The 18883-nt window shown below is 37.6% G+C and overlaps 1 protein-coding gene across 1 annotated transcript in view; it reads left to right on the top strand.

The window, feature by feature from the left end:
* The window catches only part of LOC142347867 (nmrA-like family domain-containing protein 1), a 34425-nt gene extending 15906 nt beyond the window's left edge, over positions 1 to 18519 (top strand). The window contains exons 3-5 of the mRNA XM_075399008.1: positions 1796 to 2045; positions 15053 to 15246; positions 18248 to 18519. Of these exons, the coding sequence (XP_075255123.1) occupies positions 1796 to 2045; positions 15053 to 15246; positions 18248 to 18454 (651 nt within the window). The 3' untranslated portion in view covers positions 18455 to 18519. The remainder of the gene's footprint in view (positions 1 to 1795; positions 2046 to 15052; positions 15247 to 18247) is intronic.
* The last annotated feature ends 364 nt before the right edge of the window (positions 18520 to 18883 follow it).

Here is an 18883-nt window from a genome sequence, read left to right as displayed (position 1 = left end):
AGGCAAAGTTTCGATGAAACATCCTCTTGTAAGTTCTTAAACGATAAAAATTCTGTCTTATCAGATCTTACACGATAGAAATTCCTCTTGTAAGTTCTTACACGATAAAAATTCTGTTATTAGATCTTATACGACAAAAATTCCTCTTTTAAGCTCCCACACGATAAAAATTCTGTTTTATCAGATCTTACACGACAAAAAGTCCGTCTTATCAGATCTTACACGATCAACATTCGGAAAGCTATGACTCTTATTTTTAAGATTTATTCAGATCTTATACGCTAAATATTCTTGAAGTACGGTATGCCCTTCATATTGATGACACCTCAGAGTTGCTCTCAAGCAACATCCGAAAAACTACAGCATGTCTAAAGTTTGTCTTAGATCTAATTTAATCCAAAAAATGTCTAAATTGACTGCTTTGAAGCGTTCTATTCTCTGTATTTTTCTATTAATATATTTCAGAATATTTGGCCCTCCTTTTCGTTGTGGATGTCCAAGTTGATCTTATGACGCATTTCAATAAGTTCAAACCAAATAGACTCTCGGCCCCTTTACAGTATTTTTGGGAGAAAAAAACAGAGGAAGGCTGCAGTTATTTTTCAGTAGCCAGTGGAATTGTATAATTTATTTCCGATTGCTATGGTTTCGATAATTATCTAACTCATGTCAAAACACCCCGAGGCAAAGTTTCGATACAAAATCCTCTTGTAAGTTCTTAAACGATAAAAAATCTGTCTTATCAGATCTTTCACGATAAAAATTCCTCTTGTAAGTTCTTACACGATAAAAATTCTGTCTCATCAGATCTTACACGATAAAAAGTCCGTCTTATCAGATCTTACACGATTAACATCCGGAAAGCTATGACTCCTATTTTTAAGATTTAGTCAGATCTTATACGCTAAATATTCTTGAAGTACGGCATGCCCTTCATATTGATGACACCTCAGAGTTGCTTTCAAGCAACATCCGAAAAACTGCAGCTTGCGACACTTTAGTGTCAGAGCAACAAAGAGACAAGTCACTTCTACTGTCGTTTAAGACTTCTAAGATTTTGTAAAAAAAAAGTTTTTTCGAGTGGCAGGGGCATTCTCTGAAGCGGTGATTATCAAACTAGGCTGACACATTTTCATCAAGACCAAAACTATCTTCGACAGCTAAGTTTAGGCATAGTACCCAGTTAAAAATTACAAAAACTGCCGCCAAAACAGAATCAACAAACATTTTTTGTTTCATAATGGGCTAGCTGACCGAATATTTTTTTACTTTCATAGTAACTTGATTACGTTGAAATCAGTAAAACATGTCATATCAGATCTTACACGATTAAAAATTTGTCTTATCAGATCTTACACGATAAAAATTTTTGTTAGCTGAATTTTTATCATGTAAGATTCTGACTAAAGATTTTTTATCGTGTAAGATCTCACAAAATCTTACAAGATTAAAATTCTTAGTCAGCATCTTATCAAATCTTACACGATATAATTTCCTGAATCACTGGGGGACGTTTGGTCAAGCTGACTATCTGCAGAGGTAAAAAGCACAAAGTAAGAGCTGAACTCTATTTTATTGTTTTGAAAAATAGCTTTAAATTTGACCATATAGATTATGTCATTGTTTATTAATGTAGATTTTTCAACTTCAGAGACGCTAAACGTGACTCATCAAGCAATCCAACTACTCACTCAACCGTCGTCGAGATTATTTTGACATTCGAGAGTTGGTTTGTTTCGCTTGTGCAGGTTCACTAGTATGTGTTTGTGTGTGTGTGTGTGTGTGTGTTTTTTAGATAGAGAGAGGGACTCTAGTGGTGGAACAGTGCAAGGAGGCAGCTATATGCCACCTAATCCACCTCACTCACGTGACAGTGGAATTCTCCATCGGAATACTGGCCAGACAGAATGATGCCAAAGAATACATAGAAAGGGAGATCCGGAGACTGGAATTGCCCTCCACAGGACTCATACTCCCCATGCCATACGAAGCGCTACTAAATATACACAAGCCTGCCAAATTTGCTAAAAACAAGTACCTTCTCCGTAAGTTAACTCAGTGGTTTACCCCCACCCCCACCCCTCCCCCCACCTTCCGCTCCAGATACAGGTTTAAGTGCCATACACACAGCATAATTTTGTGAAAAGTGCGATCAAAGCTCATAAATTATCCAGGAAATGCGCTGATTACGCTGAAAATTTTTAAAGTTAATCTCAAAACGGTGAATCACAGTACGCTCAAATGCACCAAAACTTTGCAACTAAAGGGCTGTTGTTTCCGCTCACTATGAGGTAAGCATTATTTAAAAAAAAGTGCGAAAAGGGGCTTTTCAGCGCACTTCTCACGCAGCTGTTTGATGGCTCCTGGAGCGAAAGTTGAAAGTTGATAAGAGCGAACCGTTCTTAAAGTGTTTTACCCTAATTTTACTTCGTTTTAAGTGTCATCCTCATATATCACAGGCTTTCCCGGACCTAAATTCTTGTCAAAATAAGTACTGGGCATGTCTAATAAAAAGTCTCACTTCATTACCCATTCAGAAACATGATCATTACACTTTTACACCCGGTGGTCTAAATCCAGGTCTGACTTCGGTTGAGACTTCGCAGGTTCAAACACAAGTTTGACCTAAGACTGGCAATTCGTAGTAATGATCTCATTTAAGACTTGGCAAGTCTAAATCCAAGTCTTGGCCAGTCAAAAATAGCTCCTGAAAACGTAAGAATTAGCTGAAAGGTTGTCGAAAAATGGTCCTCATATTGAAAAAACTTGGCCGGGAAATTTTAAAAAATGGACGGGAAATCGTCCACGAATAGCCAAAAAATAATCAAAAATAACATGGAAATAATCCCCAAAAAGTCAACAGGAACTCGAATAACACTACAAGCGAAGCCGTTAGCTTTGTCTAATCTCTAGGTTTTTTTTCTAAACAGGTAAACAACAGTATTTCAACACTTAATTGGCCCCGCACGTGTCCAAAAAGTACAAAAAGCACCGGCGGACAACGTTTTTTAAATATAAAGACATATGAAATAGAAAAAATTTGAAAAAAGACACTAGAACAGATTTTTCCGTTTCTACCCAGAAACTAATTGCATTTTAATTGCGTTTTTTAATTGAGTAAAACATTAATCGACAGTTTATGGGTCGAAACGGGAAAACAATCAACGAAAGAAGAAAACGACGAAGTAAAATAGAGAGACATCGTATTCGAGAAATAGAGATGGCTCCTCAACAAGCTAATATTGGGGCAGAACAATGGGCATTTGGTCTGTACTTTGGCTTTTTTGGCTGAAATGGTTGTCCTCTGGGCCTAGCTGTCTTATATTTTTAACTTTTTGCAGTACTGGATCGAACGGCAGGGCCTCGGGATAACATGAACTTTCACGATAATTATTCTTTTAAAGACTTAGCCACCAGTAAGGTTGTTTGACATTTGTCAAATCGTAAAATTAAAAAAATGTTAAGTTTCGGCTAAAAATCGACTTAAAACGGTGGAGAAACGGCTGAAAATGGCTCGTAAACACCTGAAAATGCATCATTGTAGCTGCTCTGAACCCCATGGGTGCTTGTTGATAGTTTCTAATCGCTTGGAGGATTTTTCCGAACAACCCAAAAATGTGATTCAAAATGAACCCAAGATCTTGACACGTTACAGAATCTTTTGTAATTGGAAATTTCAGCTAGAATTTAAAAAATCATTTTGAATAGGGTATGAACTTCCAAGAAATAACCAATTCTTGGCTAAGATTTGCCAGACTTGTAAGCCATGTATTTAGACTTGCCCAGTACTGTAAAACGCAATAAGTCTTGAGTTTAGGTTTGGCTGGTACTGATATTGACTTGGAATTCGGTCCGGGTTTCTTTTTCTGTTTTTTCAAAGTTATTGTTTTATTAGTAAATACATCAGAACGCATTTCGCGTATCGTATATAGATGAGACGCAAATCAGATTAGATCAACATAGCGCATATTTGCAAGGAATAATTATTCGTTAAACAAGATCGAACTTCCTCATGGTTCTCTTTTCTGTTGATGCGCAGAATGTGTTCATTGTTATTTGCCCAGAACAGGCTTTTGCACAGTTCATTGTTGATGTGTAGTATGTGTGTTAGTTGGTCATCTTGTAAATACTTGCAAGCTCAGGAACGGAAAAAATGCAAGGCGCTGCAACCCCTTCATACAAGTTATCGGTTCGAATTAGACCAGGTGCTTTGTCATTGAATACTTTTTGGGACATATACCTGTGTTACAATAAAAACCCTAGGTAAAGGCAGGTGGCGGAAATAAACTGAAAATTAACCTTTTCGAAAAAGTTTTTCATTGTGATTAATCGTTTTTAAATGATCATAATGAGGCGAGCATACTTCATTTCCATAGGCGATTTGATTTATCTTTTTATCGTGGTCGATAACACGGGTCGATGAATTCAGTAATTTGAATTTCAAATTGAAATTTGATCTGAAAATATACAAAAATTAGCTCGTATTTAAAGTAGTTATCTATGCGAAAATAAACAGAAAATTTTGATTAGATAGAAATATTTTACATGATTGACATGTGAACAGATCTTAGCTTCGAATCCCGGAGGTGATTTTCTATTTCCATCATTAGTTTATGAGAATCATATATGGCTTAGGTACAATCGAGTTCATTAGTTGGAGGTCAGTTGATGTTAGAATCGGGTTTCTTTGGGTGAGAGAATTTACTTCTGACATCTGATTGATAGGTCAATAAGATATTGATAGCGCCAAAACAAAATTAGTATTGAGTTTAAATTTGTGGCCATTACTTATCGACATAGCATCAAAGTTCGTCAGGTAAGTTCTTCTTTTGTTCTTTGAAATTTAATATAGAAAACTTCAAAGTTTCTTGATGTTTCTTTGAAAGCATCACATCTTCCCTCCTTTTTTAAGCAAGTTTTTGGGTATAGGTTCTCCAAATCCGTCGGGTTGTTTTCTATTTCTTGTAAACGCTCTGATGGTTCGGGTTGTTGCTGCTCTGCAGATGGTGTGGCTGCAGAATCTTCATACTGATGTGAAGGTCCCACATCTGTTTTCTGAAGTTGTGGTTGAGATTGAGATATGGCCTCCTCCACTGCTGCTTCAGTTTTCTCATTGTCCTCGTCTAGTCTCGCAATTTGGATGTCGCTCACTAGAATAGTCCGTGTTGAGTTTTCGGGCTGTATGAAAGATGTGTTCAAGCCCTTCCTGATGATGAAGGTAGCTGGAACTGTCTTTGTCTCTTCGTTGGCCTTGAATAGAATGGGTTCGCACAAGTCGAAATCTGCTATTGCTCGTAATCTCACTCTGCGTCCCAACAGGAGTTCAACTGGAGTTTTGCTACTTGGCTTCGAAGTGTTGCGATGTGTCATCAGTGCCCTTTGTAAAAATGCTCCGAATGACACATTAAGATTGGGACTCCATACTTGAAGTGCCCGCTTCACTGTTTGAACTGCTCTTTCAGCTAGTCCATTAGCTCTTGGATGATAGACGGGTGATTCCATTTTCTTAATTCCCAGTTATTCACACAACTGTTTAAGGTCACCACTTACAAATTCAGGACCATTATCAGCTGCTAAAGTTTTTGGTATTCCGAATCTTGCAAAAATTTGACTAAGATATACTTGAACCGTTTCTGATGTTCTATTTCCCGCGGGGAAAGCTTCTATCCAGCCAGAACCCGCGTCAACATCTAAGATATTGCCTTGGTCCTTAACATAAACCCAGTCCATGTGGAGCCGTTCCCAAACGTCGGCTTCTGGCCACGTAGAGACTGGTTTTCCCAGGCTAGGCCTGTTCAATTGACAATTCTTACATTTAATAAAAATGTTAAACGTCTTGGGTAATACCAGGCCAACATGCTATCATTCTGACTGATGCCTCAGTTGCATTTTTCCCAGGATGTGTCTCACGCGTTTTTGCCAAAACCAAGTGTCGTAGTTGGAACAACACCTCTGAAGGTGATTCCATTGTGTATAGTCAGTGCATCTTTCTGTTGTGTAAATCATTTTTCCGCTTCTGAACATTGTTTCCAATTGCCGCTTTTTATTCGTTTCATTGTCCTGTAAAAGTCTGTTTGTTCCAAGTTCAGTTTTGATTTCTGCTTGGTTCACCAAATCAATCTGAGAGAAGCAGATGTTATTGATTGCGAAGCACACTTGATCGTTGTCGGATTCGTCTTCGTCAAAATCAATTCTGCTCAAAGCATCTCCATGGGGTATCTGATCCCCTGGTGTGCACTTCTACTCATAGTTAAAACCCATTAGAGCTATTGCCCATCTTGTGATTCTCGTTGATGCTGTCTTCGGGATCTCATCTGGTGCAAAGAGATATTTGAGTGGTTTGTGGTCAGTCTGTAGGGTAAATCGTCTTCCAACAAGGAATTGCTTCAATCTTGTGACCACAAACACAATTGCCAGTGCCTCTCGCTCTATGTTCAAGTAGTTTTGCTCCGCTGGAGTCAGTTTTCTCGATACATATATGAATGGATGTCCTCGTTGCGAAAGAACCCCGCCAATGGTTTTTTCAGAGGCGTCTGCAGTAACTGTTGCTTCTTTTTGTAAACTATATGGCTGTACAAGTGGGTTAGCACTTAATTCATATTTTTATGTCTTCAAAAGGTTTTTGTTGCATCTTGCCCCATGAGAAATTGCTATTTCTCATGTTATTTAAGGGTAGCATTTTTGGGTAGGTTCATTAATCGTAAAATTTTTCTCGTGGTAGGTCCATACACCAGCACGTCGTCTTGAAAGATCAAAACACCTTTGATTCCTTTGAGTGTTGATTCGATGCAATTCTGGAAGGTTGAAGAGTTTTTGAATCCCTGAGGTAGTCGGCACATCTTGAACAGTCCCTGAGATGTGTTGATTGTGCATATATCTTTTGCTTCTTCGTCAAGTTCACTTTGATAGTAGGCATCTGCGAAGTCAATTTTGCCAAAGTATGAGGCCCCATGTAGGTTGTGGAAGACCGTCTCCATGTCTGGTATTGGGTAGTCCTCATCCATTACCTTGCCATTGATATGCATTTTCAAGTCCACGCAAAGTCTCAGTTCTCCACTCTTCTTTCTCTGTCACACCACTGGAGAGGCATCAGTACCTCCTCCTGGCTGTACCGGTTCAAGGGTTCCCTGTCTTACCATTTGTTCCAGCTTCTCTGACCTTGTCTTGAAGAGGTAGAGGTTTTTTTCTGGCATTGCAGAACATTGGCTGTGTTCTTGGTATCAGCTTCACATGAGCTATGTATCCCTTCACAGCAGGTAGGTGCTTGGCTGTGATGTTGTTCACGCCATGCTTGGGTAGAAGGTCTCTACCAAGTAGTCCAAATTCTTTATCAGACTGCACAACTGCTAGTTGTTTTTGTGCGAGCCTGCTTCCGTTCTACTCAACGTCACAAGTAAGTGATCCCAGAAGCGTTAATTGATGACCATCAAAAGCTTCGAGATGTTTTATCTTACCATCCAACTGAGGTTTTACCAAGCTCAGCCAATATTTTTGATGATATCACTGTGCTATCTGCACCTGTGTCTATCTGTACTTTTAATTTGCAGGTTTTGAGATATATTCCCATGTCACAGACATGCAAAAGATTTGTTCTTTAGTATAGAACGATCCCATCTCCGATGCTGGAGATGCTTGCTCTAGAGAAACGTTTTCTTCTTCGCAAAAGTTATTCTGTTAATTGTACTTACCTGAATTTGCTTCTACACATTTTTGAGAAGTGTCGCACTTTTTCACAGGTTTTGCATTTTTTACTTAACGCTGGACAGGGTCTACTAGAGTGTGGCTTACCTCCACACCTAGTGCATATGTTGTTGCTTTTATTTGCCGTAATTTTTTCATTTGGTTTTCGAAAGGTGTTTTTGAAGTTGAATTCAACTTCTTCATTCACACTAAGGGGCTTATTACCCGATGAAGAGCTTGCAAAAGCCATTGCTTGACTTCTGAACTGTAAGCTCTTGGTCATTTCAGAAACCGACATTGCTGGTTTGGCTTTAATACCGTCTAGTTGTCTAATTTTTGTTTCAGGGTCCCTCAAACCTGAGATAGCTTTATCATTACCAACTCCTCTTCAGGGTTGCCCGCTGTTTTGTGTTAATCGAACTCACAATAGCGTTCTTCCTCCTTAAGACGTGCTAGGAAATCGTCCTCTGACTCCCCTACACCTTGTATTACGGACAGAAATTTAGCCCTTTCTGCCGTTAATACTCTCTCTTTAGGAGAAATATAATTTTGAATTGCCAATCTGATGTCTTTATACGGAGTGTCTATCAAATTCCTAGGACTCATTAGGCTCCTAAGTTTAATAATTGCATCTTGCTCGCACATACTAGGGAAGAGATTGGTTACTTGTAGGTCCTGTACAGTACCATCGGAGTTGACCTTATCCTTTTTCTTCTCTGCGCGACATTTCGCCACAAAAGACATAATCTACGCAGTAGCTGATTCTGCATTTTGTAGATTCAAAATTTGTCTGTCTGTAGCTGGTCTGGACACCATTGTTGTGGTCGATAACACGGGTCAATGAATTCAATAAGTTGAATTTTAAATTAAAATATTATCTGAAAATATACAAAAATTAGCTCGTATTTATAGTAGTTATCTATGCGAAAAAATACAGAGAAAATTTAGATTAGCTAAAAAATATTTTACATGATTGACATGTGAGCAGATGTTAGCTCGGAATCCCGGAGGTGATTTTCTATTTTCATCATTAATTCATGAGAATCATATATGGCTTAGGTACAATCGAGTTCATTAGTTGGAGGTCAGTTGATTTTAGAATCGGTTTTCTGTGAATGAGAGAATTTACTTCTGACATCTGATTGATAGGTCAATAAGATATTGATAGCGCAAAATATAAAATTACCTTTCATTTGAAATTTACCTTGCTGCAGTTATATTTACCTTGGCATTAAAATGAGTCTAAAACAGAACAAATTACATCCCTAATGTTGAAAGTATAATGTTAATTGTTTAAAGTATGGAAAGATATACGTACCTCATCCACGTGCTGATTTACATCTTGGTTATTTATGAAATGAGTGAATGCAACAAGGAGCTAACACGTGCTATTTATACTAGATTTGTCCCCAACTTTTCATAGTGTTATAGGTGATATGATGACCCTTGATCGTTTAGAGAAGTAAATTATCAGAGTAAATAACTAGTTAAGATCGGATGTCTTAAGAAGTCAAGGAAGTATTAAATATAAGGTGATTACCATGAATGTAAAAGTGCGGTAATTTGGGGTAATAAATATGGACTGAATTTCGTGTTAATTGCCACAGTTGTCAACCATTATTTCTAATTTAACTATTCGATTACAAGATTTGTCTCTGCGTTCCCATTTACCGACAGGTTATGGGCCCAGAGCTTTTCTAAATTAAGTAATCAACCCCCATCGTATATAGAAAAACGTTGTTGCTGCGCCTCTTGGCTACTGAAATCACTGGGGGAGGAAGACAGAGAAGACGAGGAGAGAAGCCTTGATGTCAAGAGGTGGCCAAGTGAGACCAGAAGAAGCAAGAGCAAGAAGCTTGTGTAACTGGTTGGGGGACTTCAGTTGTGGAGTTGAAAGCTTGTGTGACTGGTTGGGGGACTTCAATTGTGGAGTTGGAAGCTTTTGTAGGTGGTTGGGGGACTTCACTTGTGAAGTGAGCAGTTTGTGAAGCTGGTTGGGGGGGTGACTTCATCTGTTGAGTCGAGAGCTTGTGTACCTGGGGACTTCAATCGTGGAGTGCCAAGTGTGTGTAGCTAAGCAGTGGATTCTGCTTGTGAAGTCGAGTGGAGCGGATCAAAAAGGAGCGCGGAGGTTCAATTGTATAACAGAGCTGTCGGGGAACCAGGATTGCTTAGTATAGCTGAGAACAGCTCAGCTTAAACAACTGTTTCATTTTCAATTGTGTGTGCTGTGCGTCTGTAAGATACAAGTTTGGTCGAAAGACACAAAAGTTGGTGGTCAAACATTTCCTAATTAGCACCAGGATTAGGGTTTGAGTACATTATCCTCAGAGGGTGTTGGTATCCTCATCGTGCTTAATCGCAAAGGAAAAACCCTGGCTCAATTTCAATGCCCTGCTTCAGATTTTGTCAAGGATACTACAGAACTCAAACAGAACACCAACTTCTAGATTAATTTAGTCGACCAAATCCTTTTTGCTTAGTGTTTTTTTCCTAACAAGTGCTACCATATTACAACAAGTGCTAACCTGGTGCTATAAAGCATTTTTTGATACACAAACATAACGACTCACCGCTTCGTCGCCCTATAACACAGCCACCAACAGGTAACAGATTCAAACACGCGTAGAAAAGAAAGGAGTTTTGATCTAAGTCCGAACAAGATTTTTTTCACAGCCCAACCCTTTTAACAAAAGAATATTTACCTAGAGCAGTACTAGCGTAGAAAAACAAAGGACATAGTTGGGGCATCATAGGTCTTTGGTTCAGTAGGGAACAATTAAAGCTAAAGAGTTACTTTGAGACGAACGGAAATTAAACGAAAGTAGGACAGGCCTAACAATGAGCTCAAAATAAGAAAGATTGGTATTCAGCGGGCGTGAGGATGATATCTTATATTTTGTTGAACAGTTTGAGGCTCGTATGCACTCTTTAAAACTTGGTAAAGTTCTTAGTGGAGAAGCCACCTATCAGATTATGTGCCAGCTGTTAGAAATAATTTTTCGGAATAGCAACGTAGGAAAGCTATAGAAAAAGGGAGGGAAGAAATAGAAGAGAAAAAGAAGACATTAAGGTACGAGTTAGTTCAGGCTTTAGACAAAACATCAGTTCTTTTTCTTAGACCACATAAGGGTGATGGAACTAGAGCTTGGGATGTACTGTGTAAACGCTTCAAAGGTTTTGAGAGACCCAGCTGCATAAATTGATAGCGCAATTAAATAGCCTTAGGAAGACTTCAAGTGAGAGTATAGTAGATTATCTCACCAGAGCAGATGATATGCAATACAACTTTACACTAGTGCATGGAGGAATCAGTGAAAAAATGTTTCTCTCAATAATTCTAAAAGGGCTCCCGAAGAAATATGAAAATTTCGCAACACTCGTGAATTACAGCAAAGACGAGAAAACTCTAGAGGAAATAAAACGAGACCTGATAAACTTCGATAATGAAAATGTAAAAATGAAAACAGAGAGCGTATTCTTTAAGACGAGAAAACTCTAGAGGAAATAAAACGAGACCTGATAAACTTCGATGATGAAAATGTAAAAATGAAAACAGAGAGCGTATTCTTTAAGACGAGAAAACTCTAGAGGAAATAAAACGAGACCTGATAAACTTCGATGATGAAATTGTAAAAATGAAAACAGAGAGCGTATTCTTTAATAGGGAACGGAAACGTTTTAACTGCCGGAAAATGGGACACATCGCAAAAGAATGTAGGTTTAAGAAAACGATTCCTGAATAAACCAAAGCTTCTCAAATGAAATGTTTTAAGTGTGGTGAGCACGGACATATAGCTAAATTTTGTAGAAAGCAACAGAAACCTGAGAAAAAGTTTGTAAGTCAAAGCAGGAGAACCAATCAGAGAGGCTCGCAAAATTTAGTTGAGGAGCAGAATTTAAAAGAATTCTTTTCCTCCTTTCAAACGTCGGAAAACAACCTTGCAAATGAGCTAGTTTTGGACTCAGGTGCTACGGGTCATATGATTAAGGACAGAGGTTTATTCACATATATATATATATATATATATATATATATATATATATATATATACAAGGAGTATTGTGGTACCATCACTAATGCAAACAGCAGTAAAAGTTCAATTAGTGGAAAAGGAAAAGTTGAAATTAAGGTTTCGGATTCCAATGGTTCAGAGCGAAAAATAAGGTAATGCGTCGCTTGTTCCGAAAAACACAAGGAATCTGGTATCAGTGTCAAAACTTAGAGAAACAGGCAGGGAGGTCTTCTTTGGTAGGAAATTAGAAATACGAACTAAGAACGGAACAGTTTTCCCTTTCGAGGAAAGAGATAGTTTATTTATCTGGCACAACATTGATTACGGAGAGCAGTGCAACTTAGCAAATGGAGATCCCCTTTGTTTGTGGCATAAGCGTTTGGGTCATAACAATGTCGAGGACATATACAAATTAAAAGATCAGGCAGTGCGGCTAAAAGTAAACGATCAAGATTTAGCAAATTGTGAAATATGTCAGCTAAATAAATCAAAGAAACTTTCAGTACCAAAAGACTCAGGAACAAGAGCAAGTGAAGTCTTAGAAATTGTTCATACCGACATATTAGGGTCCATGCAACCGGAAGCGGTTGTTGGCCACAGGTATGCAATAGGGTTCGTGGATAGTTTTAACAGATATCAGGAACTATATTTTTTGAGGTCAAGGGACGAGGCCTTTGAGAAGTTTGAACAGTTCTTTGCAAACATGGGGCAATCAGGAACCTTAGCTTGTGACGGTGCAGGGGAATATGTGTCAAATGACATAAAACAATTATGTAGTCGAAAAGGCGTTAGACTTGAGTTCTCGGCACCGTATACACCACAAGAAAACGGAAAGGTTGAGAGGTATTGGGGGGTTGAGAAGGGTATTGGAAAGGTTGAGAGGTATTATCACCCCAATGTCTAGATGTCTTTTAGAGCAGTCAGGTTTAGAAAAAGAGTATTGGCCATATGCACTTAACATGGCAAGTGAGATTTTGTTTCCATTCAGGTATTCAGAAGACACCTTTTGAGGCAATGTACAAGAAGAAACCTAACTTAGAATCAATCAAAGTGTTTAGTTGTTCAGCTTTCGTTCATGTTGAAAAAAGTTTTCGTGGTAAGATTGATAGAACTTCTCAAAAAGAAATATTCTTAGGGTCTTCAGACAATAGTAAGACTTATCTGGTGGATATTCCCAATGACAAAGGGGTCTTTAAGGTTAGAAAATCTCGCAATGTAACTTTCAACGAAAACGAAATGTTTATAACGAAAAGTCGAAGAAAAGAAGGAGATAGTCAACGAGCATCATTCAGATGGTGATAGAGATTTATACCCGGTAGCTTGGTGAAATAAATAACAACGAATTGCTACCTAAGTCTATTGATGAAGCAATTAGGGATAAAAACTGGTACGAGGCAATGAAGTTGGAATACAACTCATTAGTGGAAAATAAAGTTTGGGAACTGGTAGAGAACAAAGGAAACAAACCCATTGGTAGCCGCTGGAACCTTGCTCTAAAGTTTGGTCCTAGTGGGGAGATAACAAGCTATAAGGCAAGATTCGTAGCAAAAGGATTTAGCCAAGTTCCAGGTCGGGATTACAACAAAACCTACTCAAAAACAACACGCCTCTCAACAATTCGAGTACTGATAAGCTACGCAGTATATAAAAACACCGATTTAAAACAAATGGATATCAAAACAGCATACTTAAACGCTGACATCGAAGAAGAAATCTTTATGCAACAGCCCGAAGGGTTTGAAAAGTTTGACAAGGAAGGAAATCCATTAATTTGTAAGCTGAGGAAAAGTTTATATGGATTGAAACAGTCCGGTAGAATTTCGTACTTAACAATCAAAACTTTTCTCAACCAATTGGGTTCACGCCGGCTATTCAAGATGAGTGTCTTTTCATAAAGAAAGGAGAAAATGTTGTAGAGGGATTAGTGTGTCTTTGGGTAGATGATATGGTGATATTAGGATTGCAGGAAGACTTTTGTGAAAACTTTAAAAATAAAGTTAGTGAGCAATTTCAAATTAGCAGTTATGGAGATCTTAGCTGGTTGTTGAATATAAAAATTGAGCGAACACAAAACGAAATTATGCTAAGCCAAGAAGCATATGTAGAAAAATTAAAGAAGTTTAACATGAGCGAATCAAAGACACTGGAAACACCTTCAGATGTTAGCCTGAACCTATCAAAATTAGATTCACCAGAAATAGGCAGCAATGAGCATAGAGAAATGCAATCATGTGATTATAGGGGTATAGTGGGATGTTTGGCATTAACAAGTAGACCAGATATTGCGCACGCAGCCAATATATTGAGTTCGTTTGTTGAAAATCCTGGAAGGCGACTTTGGAATGCAGCAAAAGGGTGTTTACGTTACCTAAAAGGTACAAAATCAGAAAAGATGGTTTTTAGAAAAAGTAAGAAACTGGAGTTAACAGGATTTTCAGACTCAGATTGGGCGGGCAACATAGACAATAGAAAAAGTACAAATGGTTTTTGTTTTAAACTTATTAATAGTTCAGGTGCAATCAGTTGGGCTAGCAAGTTACAAATGTGTGTATCTACTTCAACAGCTGAGGCTGAGCTTAACGCCGTAGTAGAGGCCAGTAAAGAACCAGTACATTTAGTTAACCAATTACGAGAATTAGATTTAGAAATCCAGCAGCCAGTAAACGTCTTTGTAGACAACCAAGCTTGTATTGCCCTAAGTAAAAATTCGATGAATCACGGAAAGACAAAGCAGTTTTCATTAAAAATGCACTTCGTTCGGAATTTAGTCCAAAGTCGACTATTAGAGCTAAACTACTTACCTACCGATCGCATGCCGGCAGACACACTTACAAAAGCATTGGGGAGGACCAAAGTATCACTTTTTCGTGATGTCCTTCTCGGAACAAACACTTAACATGATAGGAGGAGTATTGAAAGTATAATGTTAATTGTTTAAAGTATGGAAAGATATTTGTACCTCATCCACGTGCTGATTTACATCTTGGTTGTTTATGAAATGAGTGAATGCAACAAGGAGCTAACACGTGCTATTTATACTAGATTTGTCCCCAACTTTTCATATTGTTATAGGTGATATGATGACCCTTGATCGTTTAGAGAAGTAAATTATCAGAGTAAATAGCTAGTTAAGATCGGATGTCTTAAGAAGTCAAGGAAGTTATAAATTAAAGGTGATCACCATGAATCTAAAAGTGCGGTAATTTGGGGTAATAAATATGGACTGAATTTCGTGTTAATCGCCACAGCTGTCAACCATTATTTCTAATTTAACTATTCGATTACAAGATTTGTCTCTGCGTTCCCATTAACCGACACCTAAATTAACGCAGGAATGAGTTTCAACTGTGTTTCAGAGATCCCAATGGGAGAGACGGCTTTCGATGGGTTCTCTCTTGACAATGTGGGTGATGTTGTGATTGGGATCCTGTCAGATGGAGAGAAGTCTTTTGGGAAGGACTACGCAGTCAGTAGTGGGAAGTTGACTGTGGATGACATGGCATACATAATGTCAACTATTATCACTCCAGTGGACTTCAGAGATGCAAAGGTAGAACGTTATGACACACACAAAATATAAAATTTTGAAGTTTTTTTAAGCGTGTTGACTTATTGACTCATGAGCGTGTATATTTACGACTCCTAAGGTTAGATTCAACATCTGAGCTTTGTGGCATTGAAAGTAGAAAGCGTATTACAAGTTCAAATTTGTTTAAATCACGAAAACATTCGTCGTCACTGTTATCCACATTGTCTACTTTCGAGCTGAAGTTGCGAACTATATTGAGTGTCACTTAAAATAAGGAAACTTCCCGTTTCTGGTGTTCGTTTAAGCTATTTGTCCACAGCTAAAAAGGAATTTCAGCTACCTTTCATCAACATGTCAATTAAACGGAACTGAAAGAAAGGCTAATTGATTAAAAAGAGAGTATGTTTTTTCTCTCAATAGAAACTGCAGATTGTGAAAACAATCTATAGATAGTAAGAACAATTTGTCAAATCGATCTTATACAGCTCTCCATATAAAAAACGTCATGACATAGAGTAAATCATATATATACATGCATATATTAAGATGATAGGCCCTTTAAGTATGCGAAATTTGTCTCATGTTTTTTCAAGTGACATATTTCAGGCTAATTGAAAAGTTTTACTAGCTCACAACTTTGCAGATTGGTTGCGCTAGGAAGAATTGTGAAAACGCAAATTTTTCAAGTTTTCGTTTTCCATTCGAGCGAACACTTGTCTGATCAGACACCATTTGGAGCGTAATTTTTGACAAAACAGCGACCTCCTTGTATTTTCAGCCACAGGATGATTACGGTGATCATAACCAAGGTGGCCTAGTTGATAGCCTTTGCTACTCCCATTTCGCAGTAATTTTGATTTAATCTGTGTCTAGATGTTTTTAATGGAGAGCTGTCTAAGATCCTCTATTTGGTTGGAAACTTGCACAAATGAAAAATTTAACATTTTTTTTAAACATTTGGGTTTTCTTTTTAGCAAAATTCTTAGATTTGACTCTTCTCAGATAAATTTCTCACTGAAAAACTCATTTTTACCAAATTTTATCTATAAACCTTTTTAACAGAAAAAATTGGATTTATGAATCTCGGCAACCATAGAAATTTTGATTATATTATATCTTTCAAGCCTTCATAGGAAATTATGGTCAAACATGGATTTTTCATTAATGCAAAAAAAGCCTTTTAACGAGCTTCTAGATCACGCATAGTATCCTCGATCAAAAGTCTGCATAATTCTGGTTTTTTGCAAATTTGCAAAAAAAAAAATTATTTGTGATCCTTTGCTGCTGTACATACTGAGGCAGCTACGGAACAAGACTAAACGGCGTTGCACCACTGCAGTATGACTTCAGAGACTTTTGCAAATTAAACAAAGGTCTTAAGAAAATTTGCAATTCTTAAGATAAAGCAAGTATCACAGCTGTAATGTATATCACATTACTTGATTGAATGAAACTAGGTAGTTTAATTGTAATGTCCTTTTTCCAATGAGCCATGGTGAAAATGTGGCCTTATTCAGTTGTTTTCCCTTCCAAAATTATGAACCATCTTTTTTTATAGAATACACATTTTTCGCAGATGGATTGTTCTTCAGAATTGCAAAAGATGCAGAGGCATATATGCTAACTATCTTATAAGCAATAGTGAGTAACAAAAAGTTACAAAAAATTTTTGAGCCAATAATGCAGACTCATGGAAAGACTTTTGCCCAACCCATTATTCGATAATAGATTTATCCCAGGCAAAAATTACGCATAAAAAAAATTTGTACAGAATTTGATTTGACTTTGGTCGACGCAATTTTGAATCCTAAAAAATCTTAGTCGAGAAAATTCCGGAGCCCAAGTCTGGTCAAGCAAAAATCCGGCTTAACTTTTTGGGCCAAGCAATTATCCAGGGTCCAGCAAAACTCCAGCAACTACAACGTAATTTTTTGGGTCGAGAAGATATCCATTGACAAAATTGGGTAAACAAAAGGCCTGGCGATTATTAAAAGTCAAGCAAGATCATTTTCACAGCTCTGTTGGGTTCAGCATAGTCAAATGATATCCATTTTTGTCGAGCATGGTCTTTTCATAGGTCGAGGTCTAAACTAGAGATGTCTTATATGGATCTATACTTTTGCTTTGTATGAATACAAAGAATGTTTATTCCGGGGAAGAACTCCCTCTTATTTGAAATGAATTATTGTCCCCCGTTGATGTTCTGGGCAGCTTTAATAACTACTCTACCGGTCGAGCTGTCAACGCTAAAATCGCTAAAAAATGCAAGATTTGCAGTGAATGCAGTGAAAAGATGTTAAAAATGCGAATTTAAGCGTTGAATGCGATGAATTCGGTGAAAAACTAATATTTCATCGCTAAGAATCGGAAAGCTTGCGAAAATTCACCGCTAAAAATTACTGTATATTTTTGCGGTGAGTTTGCAAAAATATACTAACCGCAAAAATATACTAACAGCGGTGAGTTTTCGTAAGATCTGCAGATTTTAGCGGTGAGTTTTCGTAAGAACTGCAGATTTTAGCGGTGAATTTTTTATTTTAATCACTTTCCGTTGGTAGCGGTGAGCTATTTTATTTCACTGCTTTAGCGCTGAAAATAAAAAAATTCACCGCTAAAAACTTTAAATCGTATAAAATTTTACTGCATTTGCTTTTCATGACGTTTATTGAATCTGATTTAAATTCACGAAAATTATCAATACAGTAAGTGATAGGTGGCGCAGTGGAATAAGAAGTTGTTAACATGCAGGAGATGAGAAGTTCGGTCCTGTGTACGTGAGTGTCTTTTTTGTAAGAAATCCAGTGAATGCGCTGAAAAAAAAATCGCCGCTAAAAATTGCAAATCTTACAAAAGTTCACGGCTTTCACCGCATTCAATGCAAAAAGATGCGGGTGCTTTGAAGTGAAAATTATGTTTTTTACCGCTATTCACCGCAATTACATTATTGTTCTACCAAGCCTCGACCCGGGCTGTTGTGAAACTGAAAACACATTCAGTTGTTCACTTATGTGGTTTCTTTCAGCTCACAGTGAATGAGATGCGTGAGATGAAAGAGATAGCGGGGTGTGAAGACATTGGGAACATGTATGAATTCATGGGGAGGATGGACCTGAGACACAATGTGGATCTCACTCGCAGACTGTGTTCACTTGATGGGCACAAGTGTTCACTCCTCTCATTCGAACAGTGGGTCCAAAAACACGCCGACAATATCAAACAATTACTCTGATCAACTCAAAAACTCAAATTTGATTAACAGTTGATATTGTTAAGATTATGTTGCGAGTTTTAAAATTTTTCTCTAGTTCCGTGATGCCGCCGCAAAAAGGGGTATGGCTGGAATCAAGTTTTCACTAGAAATTAGTAGCAGATATTAAAAACTCAGAAAAAGTGTTTCCTGTGACAGATTCTGTTCTGAGAAAAACGGAGAATAAAAAGTACTTAAAAAGATTATTTAAAAGAGTATGATTCCGGTATAAACTAAGAAGAGATTAGGAAAAATTGAAATGAGGTAAGATCTAAGCATACAAAAGCAAAGTATTGTGTAAGATCGAGGCCCAGAAACGCTATAGTCATCTAAGATCTAAGATTAAAACAGAGAGAGAGAGAGAGAAAAGACACTTGAATTACTATCATACAGGTACAAATACCAGAAAAA

The sequence above is a fragment of the Convolutriloba macropyga genome, chromosome 10 (assembly GCF_964194025.1).
Source record: "Convolutriloba macropyga chromosome 10, txConMacr16.3, whole genome shotgun sequence".
NCBI classification, from domain to species: domain Eukaryota; kingdom Metazoa; phylum Xenacoelomorpha; order Acoela; family Convolutidae; genus Convolutriloba; species Convolutriloba macropyga.
Note: the sequence above shows the minus strand (reverse complement) of the source record. Positions and strands in the feature narration are given on the sequence as shown.